Below are 20,282 nucleotides of genomic sequence, written 5' to 3'. Positions count from 1 at the left end.
TGATAGAATCACAATTAGGCCAATTAAGTTAGATTTTTACTCGACACAACTGTACAGACGGGTTTGACAGTTGAAATGTGTATTATGAAATATTACAAAAATACTCTCATCATCTAGGGATTCATCAATTTTTTAATGGAAATATGTTTAAATAAATAATCAAAACGCCAAACTCATTATTTTGTTCGTTACTTAAAAACTTGTCTATATTAAAATATAAATATAAAATGGAGTTCTCGAGCCTTAAAAGTGGCCATTTTCGCGCTTTTTAAGATCTTAAATTGTTTATAACTCGAAAACGATGCATTTAAGAGAAATATGAGCATATTTGAGTGGAGCCGTTTTTATCTAGTTTTCTGTTAAAAGTTTCCAAAGTTAGATTAAAAAGTGTTGTTGATAAGGCATCACATTGCATAACTCCATTTTCAATATCAAATGCCTCTGCCATATCTCCATCTATTCTCACCATAGCCTGGAACCCGCCAAAGTCATTTGTATAAATTTAACTAACTTAAGGAGAAAACCTTAGTACAATGAGTACGATTACGGTCGAAAAAGTATAACTACTATCAGCAGAATAAAGTTTGGTCACGCATGTTATCCAGCACATTTATTTAAAATAAAAATACTTGAGAGGGATCTTTGTGAAGCCTGTAATAAAATCGGTGACCTGGACCACATCTTTTTTGATTGTTTAAAATATAACGCCCAATCTAATGAGCTTTTCAGAAAACTTTTAAAATTAAACATTGAAAGCCCATATAATATACTGCATCTTCTTGCTTTAGACAGAAAAGAAATTTAACGACTGTTTGCTGTCTTTCGTCAGAACAACGAATATACAAATATAACCACCTTTGTTGATACCTGATACCTACTAAAAGACCTTAATGTATGTATACCTATCTGTCCGAGGCCTACCTTTTATCGTTTATAAAAATGCCCTGGGCGATAACTAACTTTTTCGGTATTTGTAACATCGATTTAGGGAGATTGAAATATGGAGAAACATATTTTAACATTTTTTATGTATGGATTCCATCAAATGCCCGTTTGAAATCAATATATAAGTTATAAATTGATATGTTATATTCAGTATATTTTTCATGTATACCTGTTAATCTTTGGTCTGAAACCACGTTGGTATTTACCAATTATTTCTTCCGAAAATGATTCATGATTTCTATATATAATTCCTGATGTCTTGTAGGCGGCATTTAACACTGTTATGCCTCTATAATTTTCGCAGAGTCGTTTGTCTCCTCCCTTGTACATAGGAAATATGATTTCTACTTTCCAATCCTCTCGGATGACTTCTAGTTTCCATATGCGACAGATTACTTTATAGATACGCTTCCATAGGACATGTCCACCATTCTTTATCAGTTCTGCAATTATATCATCTGTTCCAGGCGCTTTGTTATTTTTCAGAAGTTTTATAACGTATACAGTTTCTTTTTGTCGTGCACCTTAAATGTATCACTTGGTTTTCTTGTAAAATTTCCTATAATAGTCTCTCTTCTATTATTATAGTTTGTAATTTGTTGTATTTTCTATTTAACATTTCTCTCGTTTTCCTTCTGCATATTCTCCTTGCATCCCTTCTTAGTTCTTCATATATCCTTCTATTCAATTAGCAATTCCTTTGTAGACATTTCCGCCTAGCTGTATTTTTGCTATTTATTAGTTGTTAGCAATCTTGATCAAACCATTCCCCGTTTCTTTTGCTTGAGGTTTCCCCTAATGTTTGCCTTTCTGTATTAGTAATTGTCGTTTTGATGATTTCCATTCGTTATATATCCATTAGATATTAATATTATGATCAATTTGATTAAATTTATTAGTCAGGTATCAACCACGTTCCTTTATGAATATTTTTGTGAAACACATACTAACTACTCTGAGTTTATTTGCCATTGCCAACTTGGTCGTAGAATTGATCGGTTACTAGTTCTTCTGTTGTGGTATGGATATTAATAACTGTAATACAGTATAGCCCAAAATAAACAGTACTGAACTTGTAATTGCTTTATTTTTTTTTAAGAAATATATATTATTAACGCTTTATTACATGTTCTAAATGTGCTCCTCCTCGCTCAAGACAGGCTTCATACCGATGTTTTAAGTTTCTCGTCATGTAATGCAATAAGGGTTGTCTCACGTCCGCGAAGAAGGCTCTAACGGTATCCTTTAATTCATTGATGGTTTGTGGTTCCCGTTTAGAAATGGCAGTTTTAGTCATGCCCCAAATGTACGCGTCTGGAGATGTGAGGTCTGAAGAATGTGAAGGATAAGGGAAGTCAGTTAATCGTGAAATGAATCTGCTTGGAAAATGTCCCTGAAGAAATTGACAAATTGCGACAGTAGTATGGCAAGTTGTCCCGTCCTGCTGGAAAAATTGGTCTCTAAATGCCAAATTACGTTCACGACAGAATTGATGTAGATCAGAGATAAAGCGTTTTAAAATGTGTATGTACCTCTGTTGATTAATTTTCTTCGATACAGTATGGACCAATAATTCCGTGTCCCGAAACTGCACTCCAGACACTCACTTTTGCACTATGTAAAGGAACTTCATCTGGTCTGGCAAAGTTCAGGGATCGATTTGTGCGACGATTTTTATGTGGCCCGACAGATGAAAATGTGCTTCGTCTGAAAACCACACATTTTTAAAAAATTCAGGATTTTCATACCGTAACGCAAGAATTCTGGCGCAATATTCCACTCTTTCGCGATATTTCGAGGACGAAATTGTCAATGTACCTGAATTACATACGAAAATCCACCCAGCTTCTTCAGGATTCTTTGCAAAGAAGTTCTTTTTAAGCCAAGATGTAACGCTGTCCTTGTCTAGCTGGCTTTCGGATTTTCCAAGATTCAGCCAAAAACATGTTCCTGGTTACTATTCTGGAACTCCCCGAGATTCCTTTCCGTTTGCACAATACATTACCCGTATCTCTGAACTTTTCAATAGCTTTCATAATTGCTGCATTGCTTGGAGTACATTTATTAAACCGTTGTGTGAATTGATCAGACACATATCGCAGACTTGCACCATTACGTCGGCCGATTCCGTATGAGCGAAAATAGTGTTCCACCAAAAACACTTTCCCCTCTTTACTTAATGCCATTTTTAACAATTAGGTCTTACTAATTAATTGTTTAAGGATGACTTGACAGGTCTATACTATTTAATTTGAGTATGGCAGCGCTCACAAAGAGACATCTACGTTTCAGTTTCAGTACTGTTTATTTCGGGCTATACTGGAGTAAAACCCGATATCGATCTGCGGTATTTATGGTTTACCATAAAAACAACTCCAAAGTCTCCTTGTCTTTCTTCACCACAGTAGTATAAACTATATTCTTTTTTATTGATGCATCCATTTCCTTTAAATCTGATTTCTTGGAGAGCAACTATATCTACCTCGTATTTCTGCAGTTCCTTGGTAATACTTTACATTTTGAATGCCTGCAGCATGGTTTGGACATCCCAGGTTTTCAATCACAATTCCATTGGTCGTCATAGCTTTGGTCGTTGTCCGTTACCCCTTCAGTAGGTACTTTGTTTACAGCATTCGTGATAGCTGAGTTTAAGGTAAATAGGTTATAGGCCTATTGCACCGGAGTCCAGTTCCAGGGCTGCTGGCTATAGCTTCTGAACCAGCCTCGGTTTATTCCAGTTATAGTAGCTAGGCATTTCCTCTAGGCCAATGGTGTTATGTTATGTGTTAGGTTAGGGTTCTACCGCCTTTGTTCGGTCCGGTGTTGGGGAATAGGAATTAGGGTTTAGGACAGCAGGAGTGTTGCTCCAATCAGTCGCCTTTTACGAAAAGCAGGAGAAGATATTTTTCTTTCTTGGGGCGTACCCCATAAGGGAAAACCGCCATACAACTATTGGTTATAGTAACAGCTCACTATTTTAAAATAATTTTTTTTGAAAACAATTTCCGGAGTAGAGGTCGAAACGTCAAATAAAACAATTATAAAATGTAATTTTAATTACAATCGGTTTTGGCTTGATCCCATATAAACAATATTTAGTCTGGATAATCCTTAAATAACATCCCATGGTCACGTGGTATGTATTTCCTGGTGAAAGACAGAAAAACAAATTTTTAAGCCAGCAAAGCAACATCTGTGTAATTGTTGCAAGATTAATGAACACTTGTACATATTATTTAGGTTACTAGGATGAAAAAACTCTTCTTTACGGTTTAAGAAACATAAGAACACTGGATTGCGAGAACCGAGATTTCGAAAACTATAATTTTCATATCACTACACTTTTTAGCGCTTCCAATGGTCACAAGGTCGTTTTACCCACAGCTACAATAATGTAAATTTTCAACAGAAAACCCTAACTGTTTTTCAATTGTCGAAAGCCAGTCCTTACAACGGCAAATTCCAACCCAGGTCATTTACCACTTATTTAGAATACATAATTTAGCAACATTATTTCCACTTTTTTCTAAAATTTTTTGATGCTTACGAAACAATTTAAATATGTTCATGTATAAAGTTTGGCTTACATTGTCTTTTCTTTTATTTCAGAGTGAACCCGAGAAAGAAATATGGTTATTCTTCACAGCAAAAGATGCCAACGCATTCCAAGGTGTCGCCAAATTCATTCGGTTCAGAAATGAACAAGTAGGAAGGCCCAAAGCTGACATTTTATGGATACATAAGAATCATATTCTATTTACGAATGTCAGGTAAATATTATATATATATATATATATATATATATATAAATATATATAAATAAATATATATATATATATAAATAAATATATATGTATATATATATATATAAATAAATATATATGTATATATATATATATATATATATATATATATATATTAAACCTAAAGCTAAGATTAATACTACACACAGGAATTAATATTAAACTCAACAGTCTTCCGGGTTGAATCGCGTCGATTATCATTGCGCCGAGATTTCGACATCCTTTTTGATGTCTTCTTCAGGGCTTCCGAGGTCTCAGTCGTCCGAGCCCCCAGACACTACTAGACTGATCACTAATCACTGATGTTGGGAATAGAGGACGGGTCATTTATACCGTCGATGGTGACTTGGCTTTGGTGGAGGTTGACGTGGGGATTGGCGCGAACATTTCTGACAGTAGGATTTTGATTGACGGTAGGAGCGGACGGTATTTTCTTTATGATAGGTCTCCAAGTCAAAAGTAACCGTATGCCGTCATCTCTTTTATTTATTGAGACAATTTGGCATTTTTTTCAATTTCTTTGGCTTCTCGGATAATTCTTGGTTTATAGAAGCGGATGGGGGCTATGGGTCTGGAGTTTTCAAAATCAATTTTGTGACCTGTATGAAGAGTGTGTTGACCTAGAGCTGAAATTGAGCCGGAATTGCGAATAGAAATGGAATGTTCATAAATCCTATTTTGGATTATACGATTTCTTTGGCCTATATAGGATCGCGGGCAGTCTGCACAAGGAATTTCACAAACTCCGTGTTGTTCATTTGGAAAGTTGTCTTTGATTGATTGGACAAAAGATGAAAGTTTTTGTTGGGAGGTAAATGTTGTCTTTATTCCTCTTGTTTTAAGAATTTTGTCAATTTTGTCAGTGACACCTTTGATGTAAGGAAGAAAAACTTTCGTATGATGAGGGTCTAAGTCTTTGGGTTGAGATTGAGTGGGAGATTATGTCTGTGGATGCTCCTATTAATGTGATTTTCGCGGTAACCGCGTTGGATGAGGGCTTGTTTTAAACTACAGAGCTCAGCGGGTCAACTTGCATAATCGCAAAGGCGTATTGATCTGGAGACAAGGGTATTAATGACTGAATTAATTTGTGAAGGTGGATGCAAGTAACGATTGGTATGGGTGGGTTTTTGATAAACAGAGTGATGAAAATCTTGTGATTGGTTCTTTATGATAACGTCGAGAAACGGTAGGGATGAATCAGATTCCACCTCCCTCGTAAACTGGATACGAGGATGTATACCATTCAGATGGGTTTGAAAATATATCAAAGCATCCCTGCCATGGGGCTAAATGAGGAATGTGTCGTCAACATACCGTAGACAACATGTGGTTTGAGCATTGATGTGAATAGTGCTCGGTTCTCGAAGTCTTCCATAAAGATATTGGCAATTACTGGAGATAGTGGGGACCCCATTGGGGCACCATTTGGCTATACAATGTTTAATTAGAGATAAGTGGTGTTGCTGAATCTATCATTTTGGAATAAATAATAGATTTTTGTAATCACAAACAATAATGTTAAGTTGGCAAACGAATTACGAGGTGATTAAGAAAATTTATCCTCACGAACTATGCAGAGGTTTTAAAATAAATATTTCATTCAACTGATTTCTTATTTCAAAGGGGAAATATTGTGGTGCTAATAAATAAGCAGCAGAAGAAGAAAATTTAATAGTTTTTACGAAGTCTTCTTCTTCGGGTTCATCTTCTTGTCGTGGGTTGGAAATTATCATCGGTATCTTAATCTAATTAGGCATTTCTAAAGAGTTGTAATGAATTGTAACCAAATCAATTCCTTTCTCAGCCAGGTTATTCTACATCTTGGTCTCTTGGGAAAATATAAACATATTTTTTGACAAACCGCGCATATTAGTGAAAAAATTTAATATCTGATGATTGTATTAGATCATTCAGAACTTTTTATAAAGAATAACTTTTTTTCATAAAACTAAAAATAAAAGTGTTCCATATGGTGCGGACTTTTTACTAATTTACTTTTTCGTTTAGACATTTAACAAACAGTGCGAACTCTAACCAGCGCATATACGAAGGCGTTGATGGGCAGATAATTGAAGAATCTGTGGGAAATGAGCTGCTGAGAATTTACCAAGGATAAGTGTTTAAAAATTTTGTAACATGTAAGTATGGTATTTTGTGTGTGTGTATATATATCATATAGTAACGTATATCAACGACTGTAACAAGGGTGATAGTTGCAGCTGGAATTCAGAGATCAATAATTAGTTTTTTGAAAAATATGCATTATTTTTTGTGGTTTTTTATCTAACAAAGTATAACATTATTCGGTTTACTGATATCTCCTTGTTTTGGTTGGAATAATTAAAAACTATTCGCGATTAATATTAGTGGAAAAATATGAGTATCAACAGGGTACTGTCATTTTTAAAATTGTCATTTTTACAATTTCGAAAAAATTCATGAACTAATGGAGAGTCTTAACATTTCGAATTTATTGGATACATTTTGAATTTAAATGTTAAATTACAATTACTAATCAAAAGTCTGTAGGTTATTTCATTTGATGTGATTATGTCAAAAAAACTGAAAGAGACTTTCAAATAACAAACTTAAAAATACAAAACCTTGAACTAAAAACAAATGACAGTGATTCGTGAATGTGAATGACTGATGCACCTGCACGTAGTAGTCGCTGAAATGTTCCACTTCTTATAGCAAAAAATTATTGGTTTAACTTCTTCTTCTTCTTCTTTAAGTGCTACGTCCACGACGGAGGTCGGTTCATTTGATGTACATCCGTTGCCAGTGTCTCAGTTTGCACAGCAATAATATTCTACGTCTCTCTACGTTTCTCTTTCCTTGGACCTTTTCTTGCATAATTAGTTGAACAAAGTGTATCTATCTCCACAGGTAATGTGTCCGAGGTATTACAATTTTCTTGTTTTGATTGAATTTAAAATTTCTTTATTTATCCTTCCCATAAATCAAACCCAATAGAATACAAACGAATCAATAAAATCGTTAGAACAAAGTGCAGAGAAGCTAAAGATAACCGAATGTCAACAAAATGCCTAGAAATTAAACAACTTAAGGAAAGAAATGTCCATTAAAAAAGGAAAGAAATGACAGATAGACGCAGACAGAGACAAGAAACAGTATTAAGAAATAATAATAACGAAATAATTATAGGTACAGAAGCCAAACTGAAGAGATAGAAAGAATATATTGAGACACTTTTTGACGACGATAGACCTTGTTCTTCACGATGCACAGATGATTGTATAAATGAAGAAGGTCTAGAAATAACCAAAGAAGTAATTCATGCAATAAAAGCTCTAAAGAACGGAAAAGTCACTGATCCAGATAACATCATTGTCCAAATACTTAAATTAATTGCAGACATCGAAACTCCATGGTTTTGTACAGAAGTGAAGGAACAATGTAAAGAAAAGACAAAAGCTTACCTGAAATATATGTCAACCAAACAAAAGAGACATACCATAATTACAAGACAATTAAAAATGAAACACATGCACTTGTAAGATAAATAAAAAATGATCACTGGGAATGCTTTTTGAAAGAAATGGAAGATAACTTATTAAACTGTTTGTTCGGGCTGTTAGGCCGTTGTCTTCTGAGATTAGTTCTCGACGTTTTGCCAACACTAGGGGTTGGCATCTTCTGGAGATGTTACTGCTTCGCTTTAAGCTGAAACTGACCGGTCAATTTCAGCTTTATAAGTTTATTTTTAAAAAAATTATTAACGTTTATAAAAAACTGAAATTTTGGACTTATTTTGCAACTTTCTACAAAGCAAATAAGGATAGAAACATTGAAAAGACACCGTTTTAAAGGTTTTTATATGACTTATAAGTTTATTACTCTCAAATTTGTTTCAAATGCTTCACTTTTTGCTGATAGACGAAAAAAGCGAAAATTTACCGTTTTTAATATTAATAATTTGTTAATAATTAAGTCCAAAAAATCGACTGCAGGAAACATATTGGTTTTTGTTACAGAGGTACATATTACTCAAAACAACTCGTTTGCCTGGCCGGTTCAGTTTCACAAACAGGCTACTTTTTGCTTATTTCCCTAACCTATTAATCATTGTTCCAGATATGCATATCCTTCCATTCGTTCGACATTTACGTACCTTTAGTCCAGCTTTCACCCTTAAAAGCTTTTTTCAGGATCTCTTCCGAGTAGGCATTAAAAAGGATTGGCTATAATACGCATCCCTGTCATATCCCACGTCTAATTTCAATTCCCTCTGACAGCTGTTCATTAACGCGTACTTTTCTCGCGGCTTATAATATAAATTCGATATGATCCTTAGATGATTATAGTCTATCTTCTTTAATTTCAGGACATTTACTAATTGTTCATATCGTACCTAATCGAATGCTTAATTATAGTCAATTGTTTCAACAACAGCAATATTTATGTTATGAAGACCAATCTCATATCTTTATCTTTTCAGAGAGAAGAATATTACCAATCCAATGGTTATAAAATCAAAACATAATTTGATAAAACGTTATCAAATATAAAAATAAAATTACTAATATGTTAATTGTTAAAGGAATTTATTTATTATATTTATAAACTATTTGTTCTTAAAGAGGTAAATAATACATTTAATAAAATAATATAACTATAGCATCGAGCAAAACTTGCTCGATGAACTAACTCGATTGCTGAACTATAGTAATGGCAAAACAATTATCGTTGCATGTCATTCATTCAACAACGTCATAAATAATGCCAACCTGATCTTGTCAAATAAAAAATTTCAAGATTCACAATAGCCGTCACCAACATGTGATCTGTAACGAAATTGACGACATCGTAATTGATATTTTTGTACCTGTATCTTTGTATATTCATCATTACTTGATAACATTACTTCAGATTTTTTCTGCTTTTAGGTCTTTTTGGCTCATTTGTATTTTAGATCTCATTTTTATATGGCGAAAATGCCCTCTCTATGAGAAATGGCGTCTTGTTTAATATTTTTCATCTTTCATATAATTCTTTTAAAGATATTTTCCTTGAATTAGGAATCTACAAAATTATGAATTATAATCAAGAATTTTGTATTATCAAATTTGAAGGAACTAAGGAAAATTTTATGTTGTTTGTATTCAAATGAAGTAGATATTTTATTTATGACGTTCAAATGACTTAAGAGGAAAGATGTATAAAAACTACTTTACTTTTACAAATTTTGCGTCATAAAATCAAAGCTTCTGCTACTTTTTGTTATCTATTAGGCTATTTTTTATATAAATCCTTTTTTATATAAATCTAAGAATTATATTCCACTCATATGGTATACTGACAAACATTCACGAACGAGTCTCCAGAAAGAACGATTACTTACTTATCCGCAACCACTTCTACCTTGGGTGTAAAGGTAATGATTCTTCTCCATTTTTTTCTATCCTTTGGTTTTTTTTGTTGCTTAAGATCAGCTATTTTGTTTCATGCTTCTTCTCATTCTTCTTCTTTTGACTTCAGTTTCGGTTTTCAGATCACTTTTACCGTTTTTTCATTGTCAATAAGCACTAGATAACCGAACCATCTTAATTGTTGTCGTTTTTACAGGTTTTTCCGTATCACTTCGTTTTTGATTTTTCCCATTTTCGTCTCTCCTTCAACTTTCCGGCAATATTTTCATCTCGCAAACCGTTGTCATTTTTTTAATAATCAGTTAAACCCATGAATTGCTTCCATATGAAGACCACACGGAAGAAAGGCGAAATGTCACAAAGAGGTTAATTCGAGAAAATTGAATTTTTAACTTTCAAACCCTAACTATCATCATACAATTAAATATTTTGCGTACTTCTTTATTTAAGTAGTCTTCATAGTTATTTTGTAACTTATTATTTAATCAACGGAATTTAAAATAAAACGCAAAACTTAGAAACATTGCTTTATATAAACACAAGATACTACAAACACGGGAAAAAAGCGAAATGTGACAACAATTTTTTTTTCTCTTCTTCATTTGTCTAGCTTTTAATATTTACTCCTTATTTTGTTTACGTTTTACTGACTCAAGTGGACCAGATCGTTGAATTTTTCCTTAGCTCTAAAAAACATCTATATGAAAAAGAGAAAAGGAAGGGAATTTTTAAAACAAACTCACCTGTATATAATTTTGGTGGCAAAATAAACTGCCTCTCGGGTAGTTGCACCTCGTCGGAATTTGTAAATGGTTTGCGTATAAATGACGTCTTCCATTATCCGTTATAGGAATCTCGGTGTTTGAAAATGCGCGGATGATCTTTCAATTCCATGAAGGCTTAGAAAAGCTTTAAAACAAACTGGAACGTCAGTAGTTTTATCGTCAGTCGTTATTCTAACTCTAAAAGAATACGTTGCATCATGCAATGTTGATGTAGATTCATCTCGGGCTCTTTTTTGCTTTACGGGCATTAGGTCTGCCAAGTAAATATTTTGTTCATCACGCACTATCTGGTTAAAATTGTTTATAATGTTTGATCGGTTTTGTTGATCTACTGTTTTATAACACAAGTCTCTTACATTGATAATCGTCACCTGTTTCATGGCTCTGTTGTCTTAACCGCTTTATTACTTCATTTATTCGACTTGCAATTTTCCTTTTTCTAGTGTTTTTTTCGCGACCCGTATCATCTCTTTCACTATCCGTCATTTTCGAGCACAATAACACTTACTTTATTTAATAAAGGCTAATCGAAAATTAAACGTTTTTAGTAAACAAAATGCGGCGTGTACTCCCCCGACGTGACGTCCCGACAAGCACTGACATTCCACCTTTCTCGAATTCACGCGAGGACCATTCGCCTTTCTTCCCCGTATGACGAATTTTATAACTTATTTTAAGCTATGAGGATTCGTCTTTTTCCCATGTTTGAATGACTCACATAAAACTACTACTAAAAACCTACATATTGCTGCTCTGAACAAAAAATAATAAAAAAATGACATTTCGCCTTTCTTTCGTATGGTCGTCATATATTAATGTGATTGCCTGACTCTTACAATCTCATTTTTGTTTTCTTTGAAATTTCTCCTCTATTAAAGAGCGCGTTATATCGTGTTTGGTATATGATAGTACCTTTATACTTACTCGGCTTATTATTTCTTTCATTAGTCTACCATTATTGTTCCTAGATCTTTCAATTTTTCTACTTAATAATTTCAATATCTTACATCTGTATTTGTTCCTCTTCTATTTCGTTTGTGATGGTTATTATTCCTGATTTTTTGTTTACCCCATCTTTTAATTCTTCTTTGTTAATTTCAAATAGTATGAGATCGTCTGCGTAAATTAGTTCACTTATAGTTGTCAGCTTTAGTTTCCTGTGACCTAGGTGAATTCCTTTAACCTGCTTATTTACTTGGTTCGAAATATGTTCATGATTGTTTTAAATAAAAGTAGACTTAGAACCCTTCCCCGTCGGAATTCTTTATTTGTGTTGAATGTATTTGACCTCATATCATCTACTTGTACAATGTTTTGTGTGTTTCTATAAAGGATTTTTAAAATGTTAATTATTTTTTCATCTATCTTTCTTATTCTTAATATATTCCGCAGTTTCTTATATTATACACTATCGAAGGCTTTTTTTAGATCTAGAGTGCAAATATCCAACCGCTGATAGATTTTTCTGCTCTAAATGCTGCTTGTGTATCACTTATTGTTTTTTCTATTTTTCCCTTAGCCTTGTTTCAATTATTCGTTCATATACTTTGCAAGTTTTACAAAGTAGTGAAATGAGACTGTATGTAATGAGATAGGTGTCAATACTGCCGTCTTGCATTCTTTAGGTATCTCATAAAAGAAGTTTCTTACATTTTAATTTCGTTTTCTTCTACTTGTCTTCTCTCTTGCATATCGTGTTCATCCTCCTGTTGTTTTAGTTATTGTCCAAGTAATTCTTTATATCTCCTTTTTTCTGGTATCTACTTCCCATTTTTTATCATTTGTTAGCAGTTTTTTGTAGTCCGTCTTCATGTTATTTCCTTTTTCTCTTTCTTCTTTCTCTCGTTTTCTAATATGTTTCTGTATTTACATTTCTTTTTCTATGAGTTCATTATATATGTTTTTTTGTTCTTTGGTATTTATTCTTTAATTTTGCATCCAGAATTTTTTATTTCTCTTTCCAGTTTTTTATCATTTCACAGGTATTATTGCATATTCCTTTGGCATTTATTATTTTGGTTTCTACTTTTAGTGTTACTTTTACGAAGTTTTTCATTTTATAACGTAGGTTTCTGTTATCTTTTGCAGTTGGGGTTATATCCCAACGATTAAAAAGAACGATTAATTGCCTGCTTTTAACGTTTCATCTGAATCATTTCAAGTACTTTCAGCATCGTTTATGCCATTAAAGCAACACCCTACAGGTGTATTAGTTATACTGTTTTAATAGTTGAGGTAAAAAACCTCTAGTTGACTGTCTTCTTAAAAGAATAAGAAGCACTTAAAATAATTAATAAGACTGAGTTTACCTCTTAGATATAAGTCAAACTAGTTAATTCATGATAGTTTCTTTTTGTTAATTTTTAGTGGATAAAATATTTTTCTTTTAAATAGAGTAAACTGGAGCAACATGGTTCTAAAATTCACTTTTTTCCATGTATGTGATTTTAACCTATTCTATCGAAATTTTATATTAAAATATGACTATATATAATTAGTTTTGATATATATATATATACTTATAATCACTTGAAAGGGAAATTAAATCTTGGGATAAAATTTAAGTGAGACTTCGTACAAATTCATCCAAAAGTCTTGAGATTTATCAGCAAAATGTTCAAAACCGTATGTTTAGCTTACATTGCATCTTTTAATCTATTTTGAGTTCATTTTCAAGTTGGAAAAGGAGTCTACTTTTACATGGAATAGAACTAAACGATAGAATAAACTTTTTATTTTAAGAAATTTTAATGTTTTTCTCCATGCATTCTGTAACATGAACATTAGGAATAATTTTTTTAATCTTTAAAGGGTAATTTTGGTCATTCTAAAGAACCACAACAAAGATATCGCTAACTGAATTAACAATCACGCAGTCCTGTACATTCGTATGTTTTCTTACATACAATGGTCATGTTCTTCTTAGAAAACCAGATTGTTGGAACTGCTGCATCTGTCTCTGTAGAAGATTCGGAACTAGATGTTCCAGATAATACTTGTTATTCTTCAGATGCTATGTCTTGAGTGACTGTCTTGTTCCATTCGGAAAAACTAGTAGCTCCATCTACTTGGTGTTTTCCTTCTTAGAAACTATTTTTCTGTACAACAGGTAGTTTCTTTTTTACTTGTTTTTGTTGGTTTTCTGTTACTAATCTATGAATATCTTCAACACTTAAGATTTTTCCATTAATTAAGCTTTTTGGAAAAAGTGCTGAAGATATTTATAGAATAATAACAGAAGGCCAACAAAAACAAGTTAATAAGTAACAACTACTGTAGAGAAAAATAGTTTCTAAGGAGTAACAACAAGTAGACGGAGCTACTAATTTGTCCAAATGGAACAAGACAGTCACTCAAGACATATGATCTGAAGAATAAAAAATATTATCCAAGACATCTAGTTCCGACTCTTCTACAGAAGCAGACGCAGCAGTTCCAGAAAACTGGTTTTCTAAGAAGAAAATGACTGCTGTATGTAAGAAACTAACACTGCAGCTTTTTCATTCTTAGACTGATTTGTCGAATGTACAGAACTGCGAAATTGTGAATTAAGCTAGCGATAGCTTTGTTTTGGTTGTTTGCCCAAAAATACCCTTTAAAGATTTAAAAAATTGTGGAACGCAGGGACGTTATCTTTCTTCCTCTTTCTTCTGTGACCACACGTTTGTAAAACATCATATCTACTGCTGATTAGTTACTTATGTATCGACCCACGAGTTATTTTGAATAAATTCTTTCAATAAGGTAGGGGAAACTTCTTTAATGATCCAGTGTGTGTTGAATTCCATTGTAATGATGATTTCACGCCAAATTCTTTTATTGGTCGGACAAAGGCATCTTTCAGAGATAGAGTCAAGACAAAGTTAGTCAAAATGTTGGCTAATATTATCCCAATGCAAACAATATCTCAGAGACATATTTAATAGATATTTGGATCTCTTCTACGAAGGTTCACGTGTAAAAGCTTTCGAATGTTTAAGTCCATTCGCCCAGTTCATTATCGTTCTTTTGGCTGTGCTTCTTGCCTATGAATGTTTTTTTTTGCCCCTACCCTGGTAAGCAACTTTCGTTCCCTTCAATACCACAATACCAGTATGTCCAGGTAACCAGAGTATTCGCAAGATATGAATTAAAATTTCGCTCAACTAATTTGAATTGGGTGAGGTTTTCCATATTTTCCTGCCTTTAAAAACAAAATCAAATAAAAATGTAGTAGCACTCTACTAGTAGAACAAAAACTTAACAAAACAAAAAAAATGCACCAGTTTACGATATTTATGTGGTGAGGTACCGTTTTATCGTCTTTCGTATTACGTTAACATTTGTATTTTATAATAGCTAATTATTTAGTGCAATATGTTTTGCTTTTAACATTCACCTATTAGTCTTTTTTCGAGCAAGAATTGTGTTACTTTTTTTATTATTAAGCTTGCTTCTTTTTACTTTTAGTGTTCAAAGATACAAAAATTTGCATAAGCTTCTGAATTCGATTTAATTGTCTAATGATGAATGAGGGGTGATTCTTAATCATTCTGTGTTTTTATCTCGTTTAATATTTTATTTCCGTTCATAACATATGAAAGTATATAAAACGGTGCCTTTTATTTTAATTAGTTTTTAATGAATTTATTTTTGAATATAATTTGTGATATAGTTTCACAAATCTCTGTGATAAGTAAGTATTATTGTCAAACTAAGTTGTAAAAAGTAAATAATTGTAGTAATAAAAATGAAATGAAAGAAATACATGAAATATATTTAAGTACAGCAAACTCCAATTATGATGAAGTTTTGTCGCGCAGAACTCATTTTAGCAGTTAAGTAAATCGTGGCAAACAAACAGTGACAACTTTGTCTAATTAACAGATAACAGTGACTACGTAGCATTTACTAATCAGGTATATACCACTAAATGAATACTGAGCAACCAATCGTTTCGACGGTGAAAGAAGTCCAGTGACTTAAGGAGAAAATTGGTGTTTGCTGTAACTGATTGTAACTTTATTTGTGTAAATTGTAAGTAAATTGTAAAATCAAGAATTTATTGAATTTAGCAAATAAATTTAAGATATTTATTGAATTGTACAGCACAGTCATGATTCTTTGTTCATTTTAATAATAGTATAAAAGAAATTTATTTAATGTGTCTGTTTGTACGTTATTTGTTTAATGTGTATCAATAAACATGAGTTTGATATATTGTTTTTCATTGTACTGTATATTTGAACCCTAATTACTCAAAAACCATTAGAAACAAGCAATTGGACTTCGTAAGTCATAGGTTTTCACCCAACGCAACCAGAATTCGATATTTGAACTCTTCGTGTAACTTTGTGTCGATTTCACTAGTTTTGAGTCAGTTTTACCAGACATCCGGTCATAACTTTTTAACCGGAAGTGATATATATTTTTTTAGCGATAATAAAATCTCTAATGACCATGTGAATATGAGGGTGAATTTTGTGCATTAGAAATTATAGATATTAAAACTGTTTTAGTAACAGTGTATAGAACCGGAAATGGGAATTTTAAAGTTTTTCTGGACATATTTGAAAAGTTATTGGTGTTTTGCTCTACTAATTTTTTAGAAATCATAATAATTGGAGATTTCAACATTGATTTCGAAAAAGCTTCTAATGAACTAAACAGTCTCCGTGATCTAATTTCTACTTTTGGCTTAACCATAAATATTAACGAATTTACTAGGTTCACAACTAGATCAGCAACTTGTTTAGATAACATCTTAACAAACATAAGCAGTGAGATAGTTGGTTGAGGAATTGTGGACCCATGTATTTGTGATCATCTTGCTCAATTTCTCTACTTAAAAATAAAATCTGAGAAAAGTCATAGTGCTAATACATAGAGAAGACATATAATAAGTAATGGCATCCTGATGTTAAAACAGTCGTTAAAGACTGGGTTTCCGTTGCTTCTCTCAAAACAGCAACAGAATTAGCTCAATTCACGAACTCATAGTAAAGCTCAAATTTCTTGGTTTGATGATTAACTAATAGTAATGCGAGAAAATCTTTCCACAGTCAAGATAATTGTTGATGTTACAAAGGAATATAGTCGGTATAAAAAGTTTAAGAAGCACTATAAATCAACAATATCATTACAGAAAAAACTAGCTTATGAGAATTTCTTTTCCAATTCAGAAAATATATCTCGTGACAGTTGGAAAGTTATAAATTATCACAGAAATAAATTTCAAACTAAAAAAGTCTGTCCAAGCGCGATTACATCAAACGATTTCAATAATTATTTTACTTCAGTAGCTAAACATATTAGAAGTTCTTTTAATTCTACAAATGAAAAAGTAGCTATAGATTTTTTGAAAGATGTACACTCTCCTTGCGACTCATTATTTTTATTACCTGTTAGTGATACTGAAATCAGGAATGTTTTGCATAGATTGAAAAATTCACACTGCACGGATTTTTATTTCTTAAACAAAAAAATAATGGTGGAAACAATCGATATAATTATTGACAAATTAATTATACTTTATAATAATTCCAAATGACTTTATATACCAATGTTCAAAATGGGAGCTTTGGATGAAATTGGAAATTATTGTCCCATCTTAATCATTCCCATTTTCGGCAAAATTTTTGAGAGTGTTCTAAATGTTCGTTTGATAGAATATATAAAAAAACGCAAAATACTTCACTGTACTCAATATGGCTTTAAAAAAAGTGTAGCACTACACTAGCTATATAGAAAATTGTGAGATATAGTTGATGGCTTGGAGGAAGGTCATTTTGTGTCTTTGACATTGTGTGACTTATCCAAATCTTTTGACTGTGTTTTGCATGAATTAGGTACTGTTGGAAAGAATGCATAAATACGGTATTAGATATTAATCAGAATAATTTAAAAATTAAAATAGCTAGTGATACCCAGAAAGCAAAAAACTGGTTTGTACATAATGGGCTGAAGCTAAATGAAGAGAAAAATCAGAATTTGATTTTTAGTTCCAATCGGAAGTATACTTTAAGAAATAGTGTTAAACTATTAGGAATTTCTCTAGATGATAATTTGGATTGGAGTGCCCATACAGATTACTTAAGTTCTAGACTTGCTAAAAGTGTATTTTTAATGCGCAACTTAGTTTATATGATTCCTAAAAGTACCCCTAGAATGTGCTACTTTGCACTATTCCATGGCCATTTACAGTACGGAATAAATGTACATTATGTACATACAGACCAAAACAAGCATCTGCGGTTGCTAGTACTTTTTCTATTGATACACTAAATAATTGAATATCCTTCTGAAATAAAAAGAATATATCTACTAATTTAAGTATCTTATATCTTTGGGTATATAGTCGAAGATAGCAAGGAAATACATTTTCCTACGCGCAGCCAATGATCAAATTCAAAATTTTCTAGAATTCATGAAGAGCACGTGATTTCTACATTTGACCACTTACGACGCTTGATTTTTTATTTATAGTTTCATTTAATATTTGCCAGACTTAAGTATTGGTTAATCCAGCCACATGATTTTAGAAGACTCAATACAGTATTTCGTTGTTAGACTTTAGGAAATTCCACTATCTCCTATAACTTGAATAATCCAAAATATGGTTTATATTTAATATATAAACCATATTTTGGTTTATATATAATATTGTAATATTCCATTTTCCTGTCATTTTTTTTACTCCAGATATCTGTTAAATATTAAATTGTGCATTTACGTTTTATATATATCTTTTTGTTGCCGTTTCGACTTAAGATTTTTTCATCTTACTCATCACTAAGTTTTCCTCCTCTGTCAGTAGGCTTTCATTTTAATGGAATGTACCTCTTTCCTTTTTTAGGAGATTTCACCTTAACTCTGATACCTTGACGATCTTGGAGGTTGTGTGTAGTGACACAGTTTTAAAATTAAACTCCCGTATCCCGTATTATATGCTATATTTAAATATTTATTGTTTATAGTTTAGAAAATATCCTCAATTCACTAAAATCAGCATTTTTTTAATCAAACGTTCTCTCGTATACTGTCAAACATAAACAAAGAATAGACATGCTAAAAGCTAAATAATATATTGATCAAAACAGTTTATGATAAATTACTCAGGATACATCAACCTCTGCTCCGCTGTATTAAAGTATTCACTATTTCTTAAAATTTTTATACACAAATCATCTGGATCCCAAATATACCAAGACCGCTTCTGAGTAATCGGCAATAATCGTACTTGTTCCGATCCAACACATAGAATCTTTTAATATTTTTAGTAGGTAACACTGATTTTGGTGACATTTAACAGAAATCAAAAATATAACCTAAAAATTAATTCAATCACACAAATTTTAGAAAATGGCTCTATTTTTTAAACGAGCCTGTTCTCAAGTTATTAAACTTTCACAGTTAACAAACACAAATGTAGCTTTTAAAAACATACCCACTGTATCACTTGTTTCTTCCGTACATTATTCGAACAAACCAACTCCATATGAAGTAGTAAACACAGACGAGGAAAAAAGTGTTACAAAAGAAATAATAAGTAAAGTTAATAATTTAGTAACAAACAAATCTCACGGAAGGCTCTTCGCAGTAGTTCATGTAGCTGGTAAGCAGTTCAAAATAACAGATGGAGATGTTATAGTGATAGAAGGTTACTGGCCACCAGACGTTGGAGACAAAATAACCCTAGACAAGGTATTATTAGCTGGATCTGCCGATTTTACCCTAATAGGAAGACCTATTGTAGAAAATGGGTTAGTAAAAGTAGAAGCCACTGTTATAGAAAAAACTTTATCACACACTAAAACACATTTCCGAAAGAAGAGGAGGAAACAGTATATGAGAATTCACTTTTACAGGATTCCTCAGACCTATTTAAGAATTAATCAGATTAGTATTGAAGATGAAGTTAATAACCCAAAAGAAATTAGAGGCTTAGAAACAGCTGTATTTTAATTGTATAATTTTTTTTCGTTATTTGTTAATAAAGGACAATTTGTTGTATTTTTCTAAGATAATACCAACAAATTTTGCTAATATGTATATGCTTTTTCAAAATTTTTATATTATAGTTGAGTAGGTCTCAATAATAGACTTCACTGGGTAGTGGGTACCTTCCTTTAAAACATAAAAATCATGGGTTTTAAATTTTGCAGAAATTTAAAACACGTGGTACAAAAATGGTACTTTATAATTTTAAATATATGTAGGTTCTCGATGTAGTGGTTATAGGCTGAATATATATTGTCTAGCAAAGAAAATTATGGCATCTTTAAATAATAGTAAAGATCTCATATTCTGTAGTAACATGGTTTCAATATTAATTACTTTTAAGCTCTCTAAAGACAACATGTTTTGCTTTTGAG

General features: G+C 32.1%; 2 protein-coding genes across 4 annotated transcripts in view; both read left to right on the top strand.

Moving 5' to 3' along the window:
* The window catches only part of LOC140448807 (3'-5' RNA helicase YTHDC2-like), a 59,917-nt gene extending 43,809 nt beyond the window's left edge, over nt 1–16,108 (top strand). For all 3 annotated transcript variants that reach the window (XM_072541930.1, XM_072541932.1, XM_072541927.1), the window contains 3 exons: nt 4,555–4,715; nt 6,759–6,889; nt 9,214–16,108. In XM_072541930.1, coding sequence (XP_072398031.1) covers nt 4,555–4,715; nt 6,759–6,867 — 270 coding nt within the window. In that variant the 3' untranslated portion in view covers nt 6,868–6,889; nt 9,214–16,108. The remainder of the gene's footprint in view (nt 1–4,554; nt 4,716–6,758; nt 6,890–9,213) is intronic.
* Nucleotides 16,109–19,187: 3,079 nt separating this feature from the next.
* Nucleotides 19,188–19,920, top strand: mRpL21 (mitochondrial ribosomal protein L21). The gene has a single exon (XM_072528476.1). It carries the CDS (start codon nt 19,270–19,272, stop codon nt 19,870–19,872), a length of 603 nt encoding a protein of 200 aa, XP_072384577.1. The 5' UTR covers nt 19,188–19,269; the 3' UTR covers nt 19,873–19,920.
* The last annotated feature ends 362 nt before the right edge of the window (nt 19,921–20,282 follow it).

The sequence above is a fragment of the Diabrotica undecimpunctata genome, chromosome 1 (assembly GCF_040954645.1).
Source record: "Diabrotica undecimpunctata isolate CICGRU chromosome 1, icDiaUnde3, whole genome shotgun sequence".
In the NCBI taxonomy this organism is placed as follows: domain Eukaryota; kingdom Metazoa; phylum Arthropoda; class Insecta; order Coleoptera; family Chrysomelidae; genus Diabrotica; species Diabrotica undecimpunctata.
Note: the sequence above shows the minus strand (reverse complement) of the source record. Positions and strands in the feature narration are given on the sequence as shown.